The sequence below is a fragment of the Bombina bombina genome, chromosome 6 (genome assembly GCF_027579735.1).
Source record: "Bombina bombina isolate aBomBom1 chromosome 6, aBomBom1.pri, whole genome shotgun sequence".
NCBI classification, from domain to species: Eukaryota; Metazoa; Chordata; class Amphibia; order Anura; family Bombinatoridae; genus Bombina; species Bombina bombina.
In genome coordinates this window covers 1126633000-1126654529 of record NC_069504.1, presented here as the reverse complement: position 1 = coordinate 1126654529, position 21530 = coordinate 1126633000, and the positions used below count along the sequence as shown (strand labels likewise).

Genomic DNA, 21530 nt, shown 5'->3' with positions numbered 1-21530 from the left:
AGCCAGGGGCAGATACAACCCATAGGTACATAAGTAATAAGCCAGGGGCAGATACAATACAACCTATAGGTACATAAGTAATAAGCCAGGGGCCGATATAAACTCATAGGTACATAAGTAATAAGCCAGGGGCAGATGCAACCCATGGGTACATAAGTAATAAGCCAGGGGCAGATGCAACCCATGGGTACATAAGTAATAAGCCAGGGGCAGATACAACCCATAGGTACATAAGTAATAAGCCAGGGGCAGATACAACCCATAGATACATAAGTAATAAGCCAGGGGCAGATACAACCTATAGGTACATAAGCAATAAGCCAGAGGCAGATACAACCCATAGGTACAAAAGTAATAAGCCAGGGGCAGATATAACCCATAGGTACATAAGTAATAAGCCAGAGGCAGATACATCACAACCCATAGGTACATAAGTAATAAGCCAGGGGCAGATGCAACCCATTGGTACATAAGTAATAAGCCAGGGGCAGATGCAACCCATGGGTACATAAGTAATAAGCCAGGGGCAGATACAACCCATAGGTACATAAGTAATTACCAGAGGCAGATACAAACCATAGGTACATAAGTAATAGGCTAGAGGCAGATACAACCCATAGGTACATAAGTAATAAGCCAGAGGCAGATACAACCCATAAGTACAAAAGTAATAAGCCAGGGGCAAATACAACCCATAGGTACATAAGTAATAAGCCAGGGGCAAATACAACCCATAGGTACATAAGTAATAAGCCAGGGACAGATACAACCCATAGGTACATAAGTAATAAGCCAGGGGCACATATAACCTATAGGTACATAAGTAATAAGCCAGAGGCAGATACAACCCATAGGTACAAAAGTAATAAGCCAGAGGCAGATACAACCCATAGGTACATAAGTAATAAGCCAGGGGCAGATACAAACCATAGGTATATAAGTAATAAGCCAGGGACAGGTACAACCCATAGGTACATAAGTAATAAGCCAGGGGCACGTACAACCCATAGGTACATAAGTAATAAGTCAGCGGCAGATACAACCCATAGGTACAAAAGTAATACACCAGGTACAGATATAACCCATAGGTACATAAGTAATAAGCCAGGGGCAGTTATAACCCATAGGTACATAAGTAATAAGCCAGGGGCAGATACAACCCATAGGTACATAAGTAATAAGCCAGGGGCAGGTACAACCCATAGGTACATAAGTAATAAGCCAGGGGCAGATATAACCCATAGGTACATAAGTAATAAGCCAGGGGCAGATACAAACCATAGGTACATAAGTAATAAGCCAGGGGCAGATAAAATACAACCCATAGGTACATAAGTAATAAGCCAGAGGCAGATACAAACCATAGGTACATAAGTAATAAGCCAGGGGCAGATACAAACCATATGTACATAAGTAATAAGCCAGGGGCAGATATAACCTATAGGTACATAAGTAATAAGCCATGGGCAGATACAAACCATAGGTACATAAGTAATAAGCCAGGGGCAGATACAACCCATAGGTACATAAGTAATAAGCCAGGGGCAGATACAACCTATAGGTACATAAGCAATAAGCCAGAGGAAGATACAACCCATAGGTACAAAAGTAATAAGCCAGGGGCAGATATAACCCATAGGTACATAAGCAATAAGCCAGAGGCAGATACAACCCATAGGTACAAAAGTAATAAGCCAGGGGCAGTTATAACCCATAGGTACATAAGTAATAAGCCAGGGGCAGATACAACCCATAGGTACATAAGTAATAAGCCAGGGGCAGGTACAACCCATAGGTACATAAGTAATAAGCCAGGGGCAGATATAACCCATAGGTACATAAGTAATAAGCCAGGGGCAAATACAAACCATAGGTACATAAGTAATAAGCCAGGGGCAGATACAATACAACCCATAGGTACATAAGTAATAAGCCAGAGGCAGATACAAACCATAGGTACATAAGTAATAAGCCAGGGGCAGATACAAACCATATGTACATAAGTAATAAGCCAGGGGCAGATATAACCTATAGGTACATAAGTAATAAGCCATGGGCAGATACAAACCATAGGTACATAAGTAATAAGCCAGAGGCAGATACAACCCATAGGTACATAAGTAATAAGCCAGAGGCCAATACAAACCATAGGTACATAAGTAATAAGCCAGGGGCAGATATAACTCATAGGTACATAAGTAATAAGCCAGGGCAGATGCAAACCATAGGTACATAAGTAATAAGCCAGGGGCAGATATAACCTATAGGTACATAAGTAATAAGCCAGGGGCAGATACAACCCATAGGTACATAAGTAATAAGCCAGGGGCAGATACAACCCATAGGTACAAAAGTAATACGCCAGGTACAGATATAACCCATAGGTAAATAAGAAATAAGCCAGGGGCAGATATAACCCATAGGTACATAAGTAATAAGCCAGGGGCAGATACAACCCATAGGTACATAAGTAATAAGCCAGGGGCAGGTACAACCCATTGGTACATAAGTAATGAGCCAGGGACAGATATAACCCATAGGTACATAAGTAATACGCCAGGTACAGATATAACCCATAGGTACATAAGTAATAAGCCAGGGGCAGATATAACCCATAGGTACATAAGTAATAAGCCAGGGGCAGATATAAACCATAGGTACATAATTAATAAGCCAAGGGCAGATATAACCCATAGGTACATAAGTAATAAGCCAGGGGCAGATATAACCCATAGGTACATGAGTAATAAGCCAGGGGCAGATACAAACCATAGGTACATAAGTAATAAGCCAGAGGCAGATACAACCCATAGGTACATAAGTAATAAGCCAGAGGCCAATACAAACCATAGGTACATAAGTAATAAGCCAGAGGCAGGTACAACCCATAGGTACATAAGTAATAAGCCAGGGGCAGATACAAACCATAGGTACATAAGTAATAAGCCAGGGGCAGATACAATACAACCTATAGGTACATAAGTAATAAGCCAGGGGCAGATGCAACCCATGGGTACATAAGTAATAAGCCAGGGGCAGATACAACCCATAGGTACATAAGTAATAAGCCAGGGGCAGATACAACCCATAGGTACATAAGTAATAAGCCAGGGGCAGATACAACCCATAGGTACAAAAGTAATAAGCCAGGGGAAGATATAACCCATAGGTACATAAGTAATAAGCCAGAGGCAGATACAGCACAACCCATAGGTACATAAGTAATAAGCCAGGGGCAGATGCAACCCATTGGTACATAAGTAATAAGCCAGGGGCAGATGCAACCCATGGGTACATAAGTAATAAGCCAGGGGCAGATACAACCCATAGGTACATAAGTAATTACCAGAGGCAGATACAAACCATAGGTACATAAGTAATAAGCTAGAGGCAGATACAACCCATAGGTACATAAGTAATAAGCCAGAGGCAGATACAACCCATAGGTACAAAAGTAATAAGCCAGAGGCAGATACAACCCATAGGAACATAAGTAATAAGCCAGGGGCAAATACAACCCATAGGTACATAAGTAATAAGCCAGGGGCAAATACAACCCATAGGTACATAAGTAATAAGCCAGGGACAGATACAACCCATAGGTACATAAGTAATAAGCCAGGGGCACATATAACCTATAGGTACATAAGTAATAAGCCAGGGGCAGATACAACCCATAGGTACATAAGTAATAAGCCAGGGGCAGATACAACCCATAGGTACAAACGTAATAAGCCAGATGCAGATACAACCCATAGGTACATAAGCAATAAGCCAGAGGCATATACAACCCATAGGTACAAAAGTAATAAGCCAGGGACAGATATAACCCATAGGTACATAAGTAATAAGCCAGAGGCAGATACAACACAACCCATAGGTACATAAGTAATAAGCCAGGGGCAGATACAACCCATAGGTACATAAGTAATTACCAGAGGCAGATACAAACAATAGGTACATAAGTAATAAGCCAGAGGCAGATACAACACAACCCATAGGTACATAAGTAATAAGCCAGGGGCAGATACAACCCATAGGTACATAAGTAATTACCAGAGGCAGATACAAACAATAGGTACATAAGTAATAAGCCAGAGGCAGATACAACACAACCCATAGGTACATAAGTAATAAGCCAGGGGCAGATACAACCCATAGGTACATAAGTAATAAGCCAGGGGCAGATACAACCCATAGGTACATAAGTAATAAGCCAGGGGCAGATACAACCCATAGGTACATAAGTAATTACCAGAGGCAGATACAAACCATAGGTACATAAGTAATAAGCCAGAGGCAGATACAACCCATAGGTATAAAAGTAATAAGCCAGAGGCAGATACAACCCATAGGAACATAAGTAATAAGCCAGCGGCAAATACAACCCATAGGTACATTAGTAATAAGCCAAAGGCCAATACAAACCATAGGTACATAAGTAATAAGCCAGAGGCAGGTACAACCCATAGGTACATAAGTAATAAGCCAGGGGCAGATACAAACCATAGGTACATAAGTAATAAGCCAGGAGCAGATACAATACAACCTATAGGTACATAAGTAATAAGCCAGGGGCAGATATAAACTCATAGGTACATAAGTAATAAGCCAGGGGCAGATACAAACCATAGGTACATAAGTAATAAGCCAGGTGCAGCTATAACCTATAGGTACATAAGTAATAAGCCAGGGGCAGATGCAACCCATTGGTACATAAGTCATAAGCCAGGGGCAGATGCAACCCATGGGTACATAAGTAATAAGCCAGGGGCAGATACAACCCATAGGTACATAAGTAATAAGCCAGGGGCAGATACAACCCATAGGTACATAAGTAATAAGCCAGGGGCAGATACAACCTATAGGTACATAAGCAATAAGCCAGAGGCAGATACAACCCATAGGTACAAAAGTAATAAGCCAGGGGCAGATATAACCCATAGGTACATAAGTAATAAGCCAGAGGCAGATACATCACAACCCATAGGTACATAAGTAATAAGCCAGGGGGAGATGCAACCCATTGGTACATAAGTAATAAGCCAGGGGCAGATGCAACCCATGGGTACATAAGTAATAAGCCAGGGGCCGATACAACCCATAGGTACATAAGTAAATACCAGAGGCAGATACAAACCATAGGTACATAAGTAATAAGCTAGAGGCAGATACAACCCATAGGTACATAAGTAATAAGCCAGAGGCAGATACAACCCATAGGTACAAAAGTAATAAGCCAGAGGCAGATACAACCCATAGGAACATAAGTAATAAGCCAGGGGCAAATACAACCCATAGGTACATAAGTAATAAGCCAGGGGCAGATACAATACAACCCATAGGTACATAAGTAATAAGCCAGGGACAGATACAACCCATAGGTACATAAGTAATAAGCCAGGGGCACATATAACCTATAGGTACATAAGTAATAAGCCAGAGGCAGATACAACCCATAGGTACAAAAGTAATAAGCCAGAGGCAGATACAACCCATAGGTACATAAGTAATAAGCGAGGGGCAGATACAAACCATAGGTATATAAGTAATAAGCCAGGGACAGGTACAACCCATAGGTACATAAGTAATAAGCCAGGGGCAGATACAACCCATAGGTACATAAGTAATATGCCAGAGGCAGATACAAACCATAGGTACATAAGTAATAAGCCAGGGGCAGATACAAACCATAGGTACATAAGTAATAAGCCAGCGGCAGATATAACCTAAAGGTACATAAGTAATAAGCCATGGGCAGATACAAACCATAGGTACATAAGTAATAAGCCAGAGGCAGATACAACCCATAGGTACATAAGTAATAAGCCAGAGGCAGGTACAACCCATAGGTACATAAGTAATAAACCAGGGGCAGATACAAACCATAGGTACATAAGTAATAAGCCAGGGGCAGATACAATACAACCTATAGGTACATAAGTAATAAGCCAGGGGCAGATATAAACTCATAGGTACATAAGTAATAAGCCAGGGGCAGATGCAACCTATGGGTACATGAGTAATAAGCCAGGGGCAGATACAACCCATAGGTACATAAGTAATAAGCCAGGGGCAGATACAACCCATAGGTACATAAGTAATAAGCCAGGGGCAGATACAACCCATAGGTACATAAGTAATAAGCCAGGGGCAGATACAACCTATAGGTACATAAGCAATAAGCCAGAGGCAGATACAACCCATAGGTACAAAAGTAATAAGCCAGGGGCAGATATAACCCATAGGTACATAAGTAATAAGCCAGAGGCAGATACATCACAACCCATAGGTACATAAGTAATAAGCCAGGGGCAGATGCAACCCATTGGTACATAAGTAATAAGCCAGGGGCAGATACAACCCATAGGTACATAAGTAATTACCAGAGGCAGATACAAACCATAGGTACATAAGTAATAAGCTAGAGGCAGATACAACCCATAGGTACATAAGTAATAAGCCAGAGGCAGATACAACCCATAGGTACAAAAGTAATAAGCCAGAGGCAGATACAACCCATAGGTACAAAAGTAATAAGCCAGAGGCAGATAAAACCCATAGGAACATAAGTAATAAGCCAGGGGCAAATACAACCCATAGGTACATAAGTAATAAGCCAGGGGCAGATACAAACCATAGGTATATAAGTAATAAGCCAGGGACAGGTAAAACCCATAGGTACATAAGTAATAAGCCAGGGGCACGTACAACCCATAGGTACATAAGTAATAAGTCAGCGGCAGATACAACCCATATGTACAAAAGTAATACACCAGGTACAGATATAACCCATAGGTACATAAGTAATAAGCCAGGGGCAGATACAATACAACCCATAGTTACATAAGTAATAAGCCAGAGGCAGATACAAACCATAGGTACATAAGTAATAAGCCAGGGGCAGATACAAACCATATGTACATAAGTAATAAGCCAGGGGCAGATACAATACAACCCATAGGTACATAAGTAATAAGCCATGGGCAGATACAAACCATAGGTACATAAGTAATAAGCCAGAGGCAGATACAACCCATAGGTACATAAGTAATAAGCCAGAGGCCAATACAAACCATAGGTACATAAGTAATAAGCCAGGGGCAGATATAACTCATAGGTACATAAGTAATAAGCCAGGGGCAGATGCAAACCATAGGTACATAAGTAATAAGCCAGGGGCAGATATAACCTATAGGTACATAAGTAATAAGCCAGGGGCAGATACAACCCATAGGTACATAAGTAATAAGCCAGGGGCAGATACAAACCATAGGTATATAAGTAATAAGCCAGGGACAGGTACAACCCATAGGTACATAAGTAATAAGCCTGGGGCACGTACAACCCATAGGTACATAAGTAATAAGTCAGCGGCAGATACAACCCATAGGTACAAAAGTAATACGCCAGGTACAGATATAACCCATAGGTACATAAGTAATAAGCCAGGGGCAGATATAACCCATAGGTACATAAGTAATAAGCCAGGGGCAGATACAACCCATAGGTACATAAGTAATAAGCCAGGGGCAGGTACAACCCATAGGTACATAAGTAATGAGCCAGGGACAGATATAACCCATAGGTACATAAGTAATACGCGAGGTACAGATATAACCCATAGGTACATAAGTAATAAGCCAGGGGCAGATATAACCCATAGGTACATAAGTAATAAGCCAGGGGCAGATATAAACCATAGGTACATAATTAATAAGCCAAGGGCAGATATAACCCATAGGTACATAAGTAATAAGCCAGGGGCAGATATAACCCATAGGTACATGAGTAATAAGCCAGGGGCAGATACAAACCATAGGTACATAAGTAATAAGCCAGAGGCAGATACAACCCATAGGTACATAAGTAATAAGCCAGAGGCCAATACAAACCATAAGTACATAAGTAATAAGCCAGAGGCAGGTACAACCCATAGGTACATAAGTAATAAGCCAGGGGCAGATACAAACCATAGGTACATAAGTAATAAGCCAGGGGCAGATACAATACAACCTATAGGTACATAAGTAATAAGCCAGGGGCAGATGCAACCCATTGGTACATAAGTAATAAGCTAGAGGCAGATACAACCCATAGGTACATAAGTAATAAGCCAGAGGCAGATACAACCCATAGGTACAAAAGTAATAAGCCAGAGGCAGATACAACCCATAGGAACATAAGTAATAAGCCAGGGGCAAATACAACCCATAGGTACATAAGTAATAAGCCAGGGGCAGATACAATACAACCCATAGGTACATAAGTAATAAGCCAGGGACAGATACAACCCATAGGTACATAAGTAATAAGCCAGGGGCAGATACAACCCATAGGTACAAAAGTAATACACCAAGTACAGATATAACCCATAGGTACATAAGTAATAAGCCAGGGGCAGATACAATACAACCCATAGGTACATAAGTAATAAGCCAGAGGCAGATACAAACCATAGGTACATAAGTAATAAGCCAGGGGCAGATACAAACCATATGTACATAAGTAATAAGCCAGGGGCAGATATAACCTATAGGTACATAAGTAATAAGCCATGGGCAGATACAAACCATAGGTACATAAGTTATAAGCCAGAGGCAGATACAACCCATAGGTACATAAGTAATAAGCCAGAGGCCAATACAAACCATAGGTACATAAGTAATAAGCCAGGGGCAGATATAACTCATAGGTACATAAGTAATAAGCCAGGGGCAGATGCAAACCATAGGTACATAAGTAATAAGCCAGGGGCAGATATAACCTATAGGTACATAAGTAATAAGCCAGGGGCAGATACAACCCATAGGTACATAAGTAATAAGCCAGGGGCAGATACAAACCATAGGTATATAAGTAATAAGCCAGGGACAGGTACAACCCATAGGTACATAAGTAATAAGCCAGGGGCACGTACAACCCATAGGTACATAAGTAATAAGTCAGCGGCAGATACAACCCATAGGTACAAAAGTAATACGCCAGGTACAGATATAACCCATAGGTACATAAGTAATAAGCCAGGGGCAGATATAACCCATAGGTACATAAGTAATAAGCCAGGGGCAGATACAACCCATAGGTACATAAGTAATAAGCCAGGGGCAGGTACAACCCATAGGTACATAAGTAATGAGCCAGGGACAGATATAACCCATAGGTACATAAGTAATACGCGAGGTACAGATATAACCCATAGGTACATAAGTAATAAGCCAGGGGCAGATATAACCCATAGGTACATAAGTAATAAGCCAGGGGCAGATATAAACCATAGGTACATAATTAATAAGCCAAGGGCAGATATAACCCATAGGTACATAAGTAATAAGCCAGGGGCAGATATAACCCATAGGTACATGAGTAATAAGCCAGGGGCAGATACAAACCATAGGTACATAAGTAATAAGCCAGAGGCAGATACAACCCATAGGTACATAAGTAATAAGCCAGAGGCCAAAACAAACCATAAGTACATAAGTAATAAGCCAGAGGCAGGTACAACCCATAGGTACATAAGTAAAAAGCCAGGGGCAGATACAAACCATAGGTACATAAGTAATAAGCCAGGGGCAGATACAATACAACCTATAGGTACATAAGTAATAAGCCAGGGGCAGATATAAACTCATAGGTACATAAGTAATAAGCCAGGGGCAGATGCAACCCATGGGTACATAAGTAATAAGCCAGGGGCAGATACAACCCATAGGTACATAAGTAATAAGCCAGGGGCAGATACAACCCGTAGGTACATAAGTAATAAGCCAGGGGCAGATAGAACCTATAGGTATATAAGCAATAAGCCAGAGGCAGATACAACCCATAGGTACAAAAGTAATAAGCCAGGGGCAGATATAACCCATAGGTACATAAGTAATAAGCCAGAGGCAGATACATCACAACCCATAGGTACATAAGTAATAAGCCAGGGGCAGATGCAACCCATTGGTACATAAGTAATAAGCCAGGGGCAGATGCAACCCATGGGTACATAAGTAATAAGCCAGGGGCAGATACAACCCATAGGTACATAAGTAATTACCAGAGGCAGATACAAACTATAGGTACATAAGTAATAAGCTAGAGGCAGATACAACCCATAGGTACATAAGTAATAAGCCAGAGGCAGATACAACCCATAGGTACAAAAGTAATAAGCCAGAGGCAGATACAACCCATAGGAACATAAGTAATAAGCCAGGGGCAAATACAACCCATAGGTACATAAGTAATAAGCCAGGGGCAGATACAATACAACCCATAGGTACATAAGTAATAAGCCAGGGACAGATACAACCCATAGGTACATAAGTAATAAGCCAGGGGCACATATAACCTATAGGTACATAAGTAATAAGCCAGAGGCAGATACAACCCATAGGTACAAAAGTAATAAGCCAGAGGCAGATACAACCCATAGGTACATAAGTAATAAGCCAGGGGCAGATACAAACCATAGGTATATAAGTAAAAAGCCAGGGACAGGTACAACCCATAGGTACATAAGTAATAAGCCAGGGGCACGTACAACCCATAGGTACATAAGTAATAAGTCAGCGGCAGATACAACCCATAGGTACAAAAGTAATACACCAGGTACAGATATAACCCATAGGTACATAAGTAATAATTGTGTGGTGGGTATACTCAAAGCGCCAATGAGTACCTATTAGCCTGGGAGAGGTGAAACCTAGCTAACACCTAAAAGAACTAAGATAGTGGGAGGAGTCCCAGGCGCCAACTGACGGAGGCTAGGTGTACTGAAGGATGTTTAATATAAATTTATTACAATCAATATAAAATCAATATAAAATCAGTTAATACATATTCTCATGGATCCATGGTTAGTGACAGAAAATGCAATACAATCGACTTTAAAACATTAAAACTTAAACATCCTTCAGTACACCTAGCCTCCGTCAGTTGGCGCCTGGGACTCCTCCCACTACATAAGTAATAAGCCAGGGGCAGATATAACCCATAGGTACATAAGTAATAAGCCAGGGGCAGATACAACCCATAGGTACATAAGTAATAAGCCAGGGGCAGGTACAACCCATAGGTACATAAGTAATGAGCCAGGGGCAGATATAACCCATAGGTATATAAGTAATAAGCCAGGGGCAGATACAAACCATAGGTACATAATTAATAAGCCAGGGGCAGATATAACCCATAGGTACATAAGTAATAAGCCAGGGGCAGATATAACCCATAGGTACATGAGTAATAAGCCAGGGGCAGATACAACCCATAGGTACATAAGTAATAAGCCAGGGGCAGATATAACTCATAGGTACATAAGTAATAAGCCAGGGGCAGATACAAACCATACGTACATAAGTAATAAGCCAGGGGCAGATACAATACAACCCATAGGTACATAAGTAATAAGCCAGAGGCAGATGCAAACCATAGGTACATAAGTAATAAGCCAGGGGCAGATACAAACCATATGTACATAAGTAATAAGCCAGGGGCAGATATAACCTATAGGTACATAAGTAATAAGCCATGGGCAGATACAAACCATAGGTACATAAGTAATAAGCCAGAGGCAGATACAACCCATAGGTACATAAGTAATAAGCCAGAGGCCAATACAAACCATAGGTACATAAGTAATAAGCCAGGGGCAGATATAACTCATAGGTACATAAGTAATAAGCCAGGGGCAGATGCAAACCATAGGTACATAAGTAATAAGCCAGGGGCAGATATAACCTATAGGTACATAAGTAATAAGCCAGGGGCAGATACAACCCATAGGTACAAAAGTAATAAGCCAGGGGCAGATACAAACCATAGGTATATAAGTAATAAGCCAGGGACAGGTGCAACCCATAGGTACATAAGTAATAAGTCAGCGGCAGATACAACCCATAGGTACAAAAGTAATACGCCAGGTACAGATATAACCCATAGGTACATAAGTAATAAGCCAGGGGCAGATATACCCCATAGGTACATAAGTAATAATCAGGGGCAGATACAACCCATAGGTACATAAGTAATAAGCCAGGGGCAGGTACAACCCATAAGTACATAAGTAATGAGCCAGGGACAGATATAACCCATAGGTACATAAGTAATACACCAGGTACAGATATAAACCATAGGTACATAAGTAATAAGCCAGGGGCAGATATAACCCATAGGTACATAATTAATAAGCCAGGTGCAGATATAAACCATAGGTACATAATTAATAAGCCAAGGGCAGATATAACCCATAGGTACATAAGTAATAAGCCAGGGGCAGATATAACCCATAGGTACATGAGTAATAAGCCAGGGGCAGATACAAACCATATGTACATAAGTAATAAGCCAGGGGCAGATATAACCTATAGGTACATAAGTAATAAGCCATGGGCAGATACAAACCATAGGTACATAAGTAATAAGCCAGAGGCAGATACAACCCATAGGTACATAAGTAATAAGCTAGAGGCCAATACAAACCATAGGTACATAAGTAATAAGCCAGAGGCAGGTACAACCCATAGGTACATAAGTAATAAGCCAGGGGCAGATACAAACCATAGGTACATAAGTAATAAGCCAGGGTCAGATACAATACAACCTATAGGTACATAAGTAATAAGCCAGGGGCAGATATAACTCATAGGTACATAAGTAATAAGCCAGGGGCAGATGCAAACCATAGGTACATAAGTAATAAGCCAGAGGCAGATATAACCTATAGGTACATAAGTAATAAGCCAGGGGCAGATGCAACCCATTGGTACATAAGTAATAAGCCAGGGGCAGATGCAACCCATGGGTACATAAGTAATAAGCCAGGGTCAGATACAACCCATAGGTACATAAGTAATAAGCCAGGGGCAGATACAAACCATAGGTACATAAGTAATAAGCCAGGGTCAGATACAATACAACCTATAGGTACATAAGTAATAAGCCAGGGGCAGATATAACTCATAGGTACATAAGTAATAAGCCAGGGGCAGATGCAAACCATAGGTACATAAGTAATAAGCCAGGGGCAGATATAACCTATAGGTACATAAGTAATAAGCCAGGGGCAGATGCAACCCATTGGTACATAAGTAATAAGCCAGGGGCAGATGCAACCCATGGGTACATAAGTAATAAGCCAGGGTCAGATACAACCCATAGGTACATAAGTAATAAGCCAGGGGCAGATACAACCCATAGGTACATAAGTAATAAGCCAGACGCAGATACAACACAACCCATAGGTAGATAAGTAATAAGCCAAGGGCAGATATAACCCATAGGTACATAAGTAATTACCAGAGGCAGATACAACCCATAGGTACAAAAGTAATAAGCCAGGGGCAGATACAAACCATAGGTATATAAGTAATAAGCCAGGGACAGGTGCAACCCATAGGTACATAAGTAATAAGTCAGCGGCAGATACAACCCATAGGTACAAAAGTAATAAGCCAGGGGCAGATATAACCCATAGGTACATAAGTAATAATCAGGGGCAGATACAACCCATAGGTACATAAGTAATAAGCCAGGGGCAGGTACAACCCATAAGTACATAAGTAATGAGCCAGGGACAGATATAACCCATAGGTACATAAGTAATACACCAGGTACAGATATAACCCATAGGTACATAAGTAATAAGCCAGGGGCAGATATAACCCATAGGTACATAAGTAATAAGCCAGGGGCAGATATAAACCATAGGTACATAATTAATAAGCCAAGGGCAGATATAACCCATAGGTACATAAGTAATAAGCCAGGGGCAGATATAACCCATAGGTACATGAGTAATAAGCCAGGGGCAGATACAACCCATAGGTACATAAGTAATAAGCCAGGGGCAGATATAACCCATAGGTACATAAGTAATAAGCCAGGGGCAGATACAAACCATAGGTACATAAGTAATAAGCCAGGGGCAGATACAATACAACCCATAGGTACATAAGTAATAAGCCAGAGGGAGATACAAACCATAGGTACATAAGTAATAAGCCAGGGGCAGATATAACCTATAGGTACATAAGTAATAAGCCATGGGCAGATACAAACCATAGGTACATAAGTAATAAGCCAGAGGCAGATACAACCCATAGGTACATAAGTAATAAGCTAGAGGCCAATACAAACCATAGGTACATAAGTAATAAGCCAGAGGCAGGTACAACCCATAGGTACATAAGTAATAAGCCAGGGGCAGATACAAACCATAGGTACATAAGTAATAAGCCAGGGTCAGATACAATACAACCTATAGGTACATAAGTAATAAGCCAGGGGCAGATATAACTCATAGGTACATAAGTAATAAGCCAGGGGCAGATGCAAACCATAGGTACATAAGTAATAAGCCAGAGGCAGATATAACCTATAGGTACATAAGTAATAAGCCAGAGGCAGATATAACCTATAGGTACATAAGTAATAAGCCAGGGGCAGATGCAACCCATTGGTACATAAGTAATAAGCCAGGGGCAGATGCAACCCATGGGTACATAAGTAATAAGCCAGGGTCAGATACAACCCATAGGTACATAAGTAATAAGCCAGGGGCAGATACAAACCATAGGTACATAAGTAATAAGCCAGGGTCAGATACAATACAACCTATAGGTACATAAGTAATAAGCCAGGGGCAGATATAACTCATAGGTACATAAGTAATAAGCCAGGGGCAGATGCAAACCATAGGTACATAAGTAATAAGCCAGGGGCAGATATAACCTATAGGTACATAAGTAATAAGCCAGGGGCAGATGCAACCCATTGGTACATAAGTAATAAGCCAGGGGCAGATGCAACCCATGGGTACATAAGTAATAAGCCAGGGTCAGATACAACCCATAGGTACATAAGTAATAAGCCAGGGGCAGATACAACCCATAGGTACAAAAGTAATAAGCCAGGGACAGATATAACCCATAGGTACATAAGTAATAAGCCAGACGCAGATACAACACAACCCATAGGTAGATAAGTAATAAGCCAAGGGCAGATATAACCCATAGGTACATACAGTGGCGTCACTAGGGGGGGGCGGGGGGGGCGGGCCGCACCCGGGTGACACCCTCCAGGGGGTGACACCAAAAAAAAAAAAAAATTTTTTTTTTTTTTTTTTTTTAATTTTATTGAAATTCAAAGAAATACAATGTTGAGATGCATAGATTTTTTTTTTATTAGAGGGGCTGGCATTTGGGAACATTGGTGGGACTGGGGAAGTTGTAGACACACAATTGTTTGCCCCTTGAGCCAGTGCTGCAATTTCAACAAATAGTTTTCCCGGCTGCTTTTGCTTGTTTGTACTTTGCTTCTCCCCTGCCCAATTTCACTATGAATGTTGTGGGCATGCTGTGGGGCTTGCAAAGTTGCGCTGCTAGCCTAAACCTGCCTGCCTATCTGTGCTCACTGCTCAGTGACATGTGGAGCAGTGGAGTCACTCACTGCTGTGCTGTCTCTCTAAAAGGGAACTCGCAAATCATGAGGGGATGCCTGGCACCTGACCGCATGACTGTTTGACACTGTCTTTAAAGTGAAGGAGCCACGTATGATGCCCACCAGACCATTACGGTTACGGTACACTAAGTGCACACTGAACAGGTAGGAGGGCGGGCGGGGGTCTGGGGGTGGGCAGAGTGCAGAGGTGATTGGCCATAAGAAGCGGTAGGCACGCGGCCCGGGGCTGTGCACTGACAGGCTTAGAACAGAGTCAGAGAGCAGAATTTTCATAGTTTGCGCCTAAACCTTTTCTTTAGTGATTTATTTTTAGAGTGCTCTGTTTATTTTTCATTTGATGCTCTGCTGAGCCAGGGAGCAGCTCTAGGCATGAGCTTCATAATTAATGCAGTGCAGTTTACATATTTTGTAAGTGTGTGTCTGAGTTTTTGTGTGTGTGTGTCTCAGTGTGTTTCCGAGTGTTTGTGTGTGCATCTGAGTATGTTTTTAAGTGTGTCTGAGTGTTTGTATGTGTGTGTGCCTGTGTTTTTGTGTGTGTCTGCTTTCCGGGGGGGGGGGGTGACACCATAACTTACCGCACCGGGTGACACCAACCCTAGTGACGCCACTGGGTACATAAGTAATTACCAGAGGCAGATACAAACCATAGGTACATAAGTAATAAGCTAGAGGCAGATACAACCCATAGGTACAAAAGTAATAAGCCAGAGGCAGATACAACCCATAGGTACATAAGTAATAAGCCAGGGGCAGATACAAAACATAGGTATATAAGTAATAAGCCAGGGGCAGGTACAACCCATAGGTACATAAGTAATAAGCCAGGGGCAGATATAACCCATAGGTACATAAGTAATAAGTCAGCGGCAGATACAACCCATAGGTACAAAAGTAATACACCAGGTACAGATACAACCCATAGGTACATAAGTAATAAGCCAGGGGCAGATATAACCTATAGGTACATAATTAATAAGCCATGGTCAGATACAAACCATAGGTACATAAGTAATAAGCCAGAGGCAGATACAAAACAACCCATAGGCACATAAGTAATAAGTCAGGGGCAGATACAACCCATAGGTACATAAGTAATAAGCCAGGGGCAGGTACAACCCATAGGTACATAAGTAATACGCCAGGTACAGATATAACCCATAGGTACATAAGTAATACGCCAGGTACAGATATAACCCATAGGTACATAAGTAATGAGCCAGGGACAGATATAAACCATAGGTACATAAGTAATAAGCAAGAGGCAGATACAACACAACCCATAGGTAGATAAGTAATAAGCCAGGGGCAGATACAACCCATAGGTACATAAGTAATTACCAGAGGCAGATACAAACCATAGGTACATAAGTAATAAGCTAGAGGCAGATACAACCCATAGGTACATAAGTAATAAGCCAGGGGCAGATACAATACAACCCATAGGTACATAAGTATTAAGCCAGGGACAGATACAACCCATAGGTACATAAGTAATAAGCCAGGGGCACATATAACCTATAGGTACATAAGTAATAAGCCAGAGGCAGATACAACCCATAGGTACAAAAGTAATAAGCCAGAGGCAGATACAACCCATAGGTGCATAAGTAATAAGCCAGGGGCAGATACAAACCATAGGTATATAAGTAATAAGCCAGGGACAGGTACAACCCATAGGTACATAAGTAATAAGCCAGGGGCATGTACAACCCATAGGTACATAAGTAATAAGTCAGCGGCAGATACAACCCATAGGTACAAAAGTAATACACCAGGTACAGATACAACCCATAGGTACATAAGTAATAAGCCAGGGGCAGATATAACCTATAGGTACATAATTAATAAGCCATGGTCAGATACAAACCATAGGTACATAAGTAATAAGCCAGAGGCAGATACAAAACAACCCATAGGCACATAAGTAATAAGTCAGGGGCAGATACAACCCATAGGTACATAAGTAATAAGCCAGGGGCAGGTACAACCCATAGGTACATAAGTAATGAGCCAGGGACAGATATAACCCATAGGTACATAAGTAATACGCCAGGGACAGATATAACCCATAGGTACATAAGTAATACGCCAGGTACAGATATAACCCATAGGTACATAAGTAATGAGCCAGGGACAGATATAAACCATAGGTACATAAGTAATAAGCAAGAGGCAGATACAACACAACCCATAGGTAGATAAGTAATAAGCCAGGGGCAGATACAACCCATAGGTACATAAGTAATTACCAGAGGCAGATACAAACCATAGGTACATAAGTAATAAGCTAGAGGCAGATACAACCCATAGGTACATAAGTAATAAGCCAGGGGCAGATACAATACAACCCATAGGTACATAAGTAATAAGCCCAGGGACAGATACACAACCCATAGGGAACATAAGTAATAAGCCGAGGGGCCCATATAACCTATAGGTACATAATAATAGCAAGAGGCAGATACAACCCATAGGTACAAAAGTAATAAGCCAGAGGCAGATACAACCCAGAGGTACATAAGTAATAAGCCAGGGGCAGTATACATAACCATATGTATATAAGTAATAGCCCAGGGGCAGGTACAACTCATAGGTACTATAAGTATAAGCCAGGGGCAGATATAACCTATAGGTACATAAGTAATAAGCCATGGTCAGATACAAACCATAGGTACATAAGTAATAAGCCAGAGGCAGATACAACCCATAGGTACATAAGTAATAAGCCAGGAGGCCAATACAAACCATAGGTACACTAAGTAATAAGCCAGAGGCAGGTACAACCCATAGGTACATAAGTAATAAGCCAGGGCAGATACAAGCCATAGGTACATAAGTAATAAGCCAGGGTCAGATACAATACAACCTATAGGTACATAAGTAATAAGCCAGGGGCAGATAAAACCTCATAGGTACATAAGTAATAAGCCATGGGCAGATACAAACCATAGGTACATTAGTAATAAGCCAGGGGCAGATATAACCTATAGGTACATAAGTAATAAGCCAGGGGCAGATACAACCCATTGGTACATAAGTAATAAGCCAGGGCAGATGCAACCCATGGGTACATAAGTAATAAGCCAGGTGCAGATACAACCCATAGGTACATAACTAATTACCAGAGGCAGAATACAAACCATAGGTACATAAGTAATAAGCTAGAGGCAGATACACCCATAGGTACATAAGTAATAAGCCAGGGGCAGATACAATACAAACCATAGGTACATAAGTAATAAGCCAAGGGACAGATACAAACCATAGGTACATAAAGTAATAAGCCAGGGGCACATATAAACCTATAGGTACATAAGTAATATAGCCAGAGGCAGATACAACCCATAGGTACAAAAGTAATAAGCCAGAGGCAGATACAACCCATAGGTACATAAGTAATAAGCCAGGGGCAGATGCAACCCATGGGTACATAAGTAATAAGCCAGAGGCAGATACATCACAACCCATAGGTAATAAGTAATAAGCCAGGGGCAGATACAAACACAATAGGTACTAAGTAATAAGCCAGGGGCAGATGCAAACCCATGGGTACATAAGTATAAGCCAGAGGCAGTACAACCCATAGGTACATAAGTAATTTACCAGAGGCAGAACAACCCTTAGGTTACATAAGTAATAAGCCAGAGGCAGATACAACACATACCCATGGGTACATAAGTAATAAGCCAGGGGCAGATATAACTCATCAGTACATAAGTATTAAGTCAAGGGGCAGATACAACTCATCAGTACATAAGTAATAAGTCAGGGGCAGATACATACTCATCAGTACATAAAGTAATAAGTCAGGGGGCATATACAACTCATCAGTACTAAGTAATAAGTCAGAGCAAGGGCAACAGCTTTTCACTCCTCTATTAGCACTTACATCTGGGATTTCTATATCTGTGTAAGTACTCACCTTTCATCGACTTTAAGTGCCTGCACCGCCATCCGTAGCACTGTAAGCTTATCTAGTTTACGAGGCAATGGGTCACCACTGAGGAATCAAGGCGGACAGCTCTTCAATCAAGGTATTCATCTTGTCGCGCCTGCGTTTCTCTGTCTGCTGTGCGCCTCTCTGGCATAAAGAATAACAGGAGAGTAGTGTAAATTCTCCAGACAATGCAATTTTATACAAACTTTCCAATTAACTTCTATTATGTAATTTGTTTTGTCCTTTGCAATCCCTTGTTGAAAAGCATACCTAGGTAGGCTCTGAAGCAGCAATGCACTACTGTAAGTTAGCTGCTGATATTAGTGGCTGCACATATATGCCTTTGCTATTGTGTCACCTGATGTATTAGCTAGCTTACAGAAGTGCCTTGCTGCTGCTTCCACAAAGGATACCAAGAGGAATAAAGCAAATTTGATAATAGAAGTAAATTGGAAAGTTGTTTAAAAGCGTATGTTCTACCTGAATCATGAAAGAAAAATGTTCTTTTTCATGTCCCTTAACCCCTTAATGACAACTGACGTACCAGGTACGTCATGCATTAACAAGCAGTAATGTACAATGGACGTAACCTGGTACGTCAAGTTGTCTAACAGAGTGCTGGAAGCGATCACAATCACTTCCAGCAGCTCTGAGGGTATTGCAGTGATGCCTCGATATGGAGGCATCCTGCAATACCCCTTTACAAGCCTACGATGCAGAGAGAGCCACTCTGTGGCCCTCTCTGCAACGGTAGTGATGGTGCCGATGGTGCCCTTTGTCCGGTGGGAGCGGAGGGAGTGTGTGCGCACACTGACACCAATGAACGGAAGGGGGAAAAAAAGTTAAAAAAAAGTTTAAAAAAAAGGTTAATTTTTTTTTTTTAACATAAAAATGGATCTGGGAGGGGGAGGGGTGGGGGTTTTGTGGGGGGGCTGCTACACTAAAGAAATAATTAATATACAAATAAAAGTTATAAATAAAATTTAAATAGTTTGGTTTGTGGGGCCAAAACTGGGTACTGGCAGACAGCTGCCAGTACTCCAAGATGGCGGTAATTCAGGTAGGGGAGAGGGTTAGAGAGTGGAGGGGGGATCAGGGAGTTGGTGCTAAGGCAGGGGTCCATCACAACTAAAATATTTTAATAATTTTTATTTAAAAAAAAAAAACTTTTATTTAGTACTGGCAGACTTTCTGCCAGTACTTAAGATGGCAGGTAACAATTGTGGGGTGGGGGGAGGAAGAGAGCTGTTTGGGAGGGATCAGGGGTGGATGTGTCAGGTGGGAGGCTGCTGATCTCTAAAAATTAACCCTGCAAGCTTCCCTACAAGCTCCTAATTAACCCCTTCACTGCTGGGCATAATTCATGTGTGGTGCGCCTGCAGCATTTAGCGGCCTTCTAATTACCAAAAAGCAACGCCAAAGCCATATAAGTCTGCTATTTCTGAACAAAGGGGATCCCAGAGAAGCTTTTTAAAACTATTTCTGCCCATAATTGCACAAGCTGTTTGTAAATATTTCAGTGAGAAACCTAAAATTGTGAAAATGTAAAGTTTGTTTTTTTATTTGCTCGCATTTGGTGGTGAAATGGTGGCATAAAATTATACCAAAATGGGCCTAGATCAATACTTGGGGTTGTCTACTACACTACACTAAAGCTAAAATTAACCCTACAAGCTCCCTACAAGCTCCCTAAATTAACCCCCTTCACTCCCTGGGCATAAAACGTGTGGTGCGCAGCGGCATTTAGCGCTCTCTAATACCAAAAAGCAACCACAAAGCCATATGAGTCTGTTATTTCTGAAAAAGGGGATCCCAGAAGAAGCATTTACAACCATTTGTGCCATAATTGCAGAAGCTGTTTGTAAATAATTTCAGTGGGAAACTAAAGTTTTTGACAAAATTTTGTGAAAAAGTGAACTTTTTTTTTTTTTTTATCGCATTTGGCGGTGAACTGGTGGCATGAACTATACAAAATGGGCCTAGATCTAATACTTTGGGATGTCTTCTAAAACAAAATCTATACATGTCAAGGGATATTCAGGTATTCCCTGACAGAATCAGGGTTCCAAAGTAACTAGCGCCCATTTTGAAAAAAAGTGGTTTGGAAATAGCAAAGTGCTACTTGTATTTATTGCCCCATAAA

At 41.2% G+C, this 21530-nt stretch overlaps 1 protein-coding gene across 1 annotated transcript in view; it reads right to left on the bottom strand.

Moving 5' to 3' along the window:
* Window positions 1-21530, bottom strand: part of BMAL2 (basic helix-loop-helix ARNT like 2) — a 416858-nt gene that overhangs the window by 203563 nt on the left and 191765 nt on the right. The window contains 3 exon segments of the mRNA XM_053719098.1: window positions 19384-19449; window positions 19451-19519; window positions 20117-20129. Of these exon segments, the coding sequence (XP_053575073.1) occupies window positions 19384-19449; window positions 19451-19519; window positions 20117-20129 (148 nt within the window).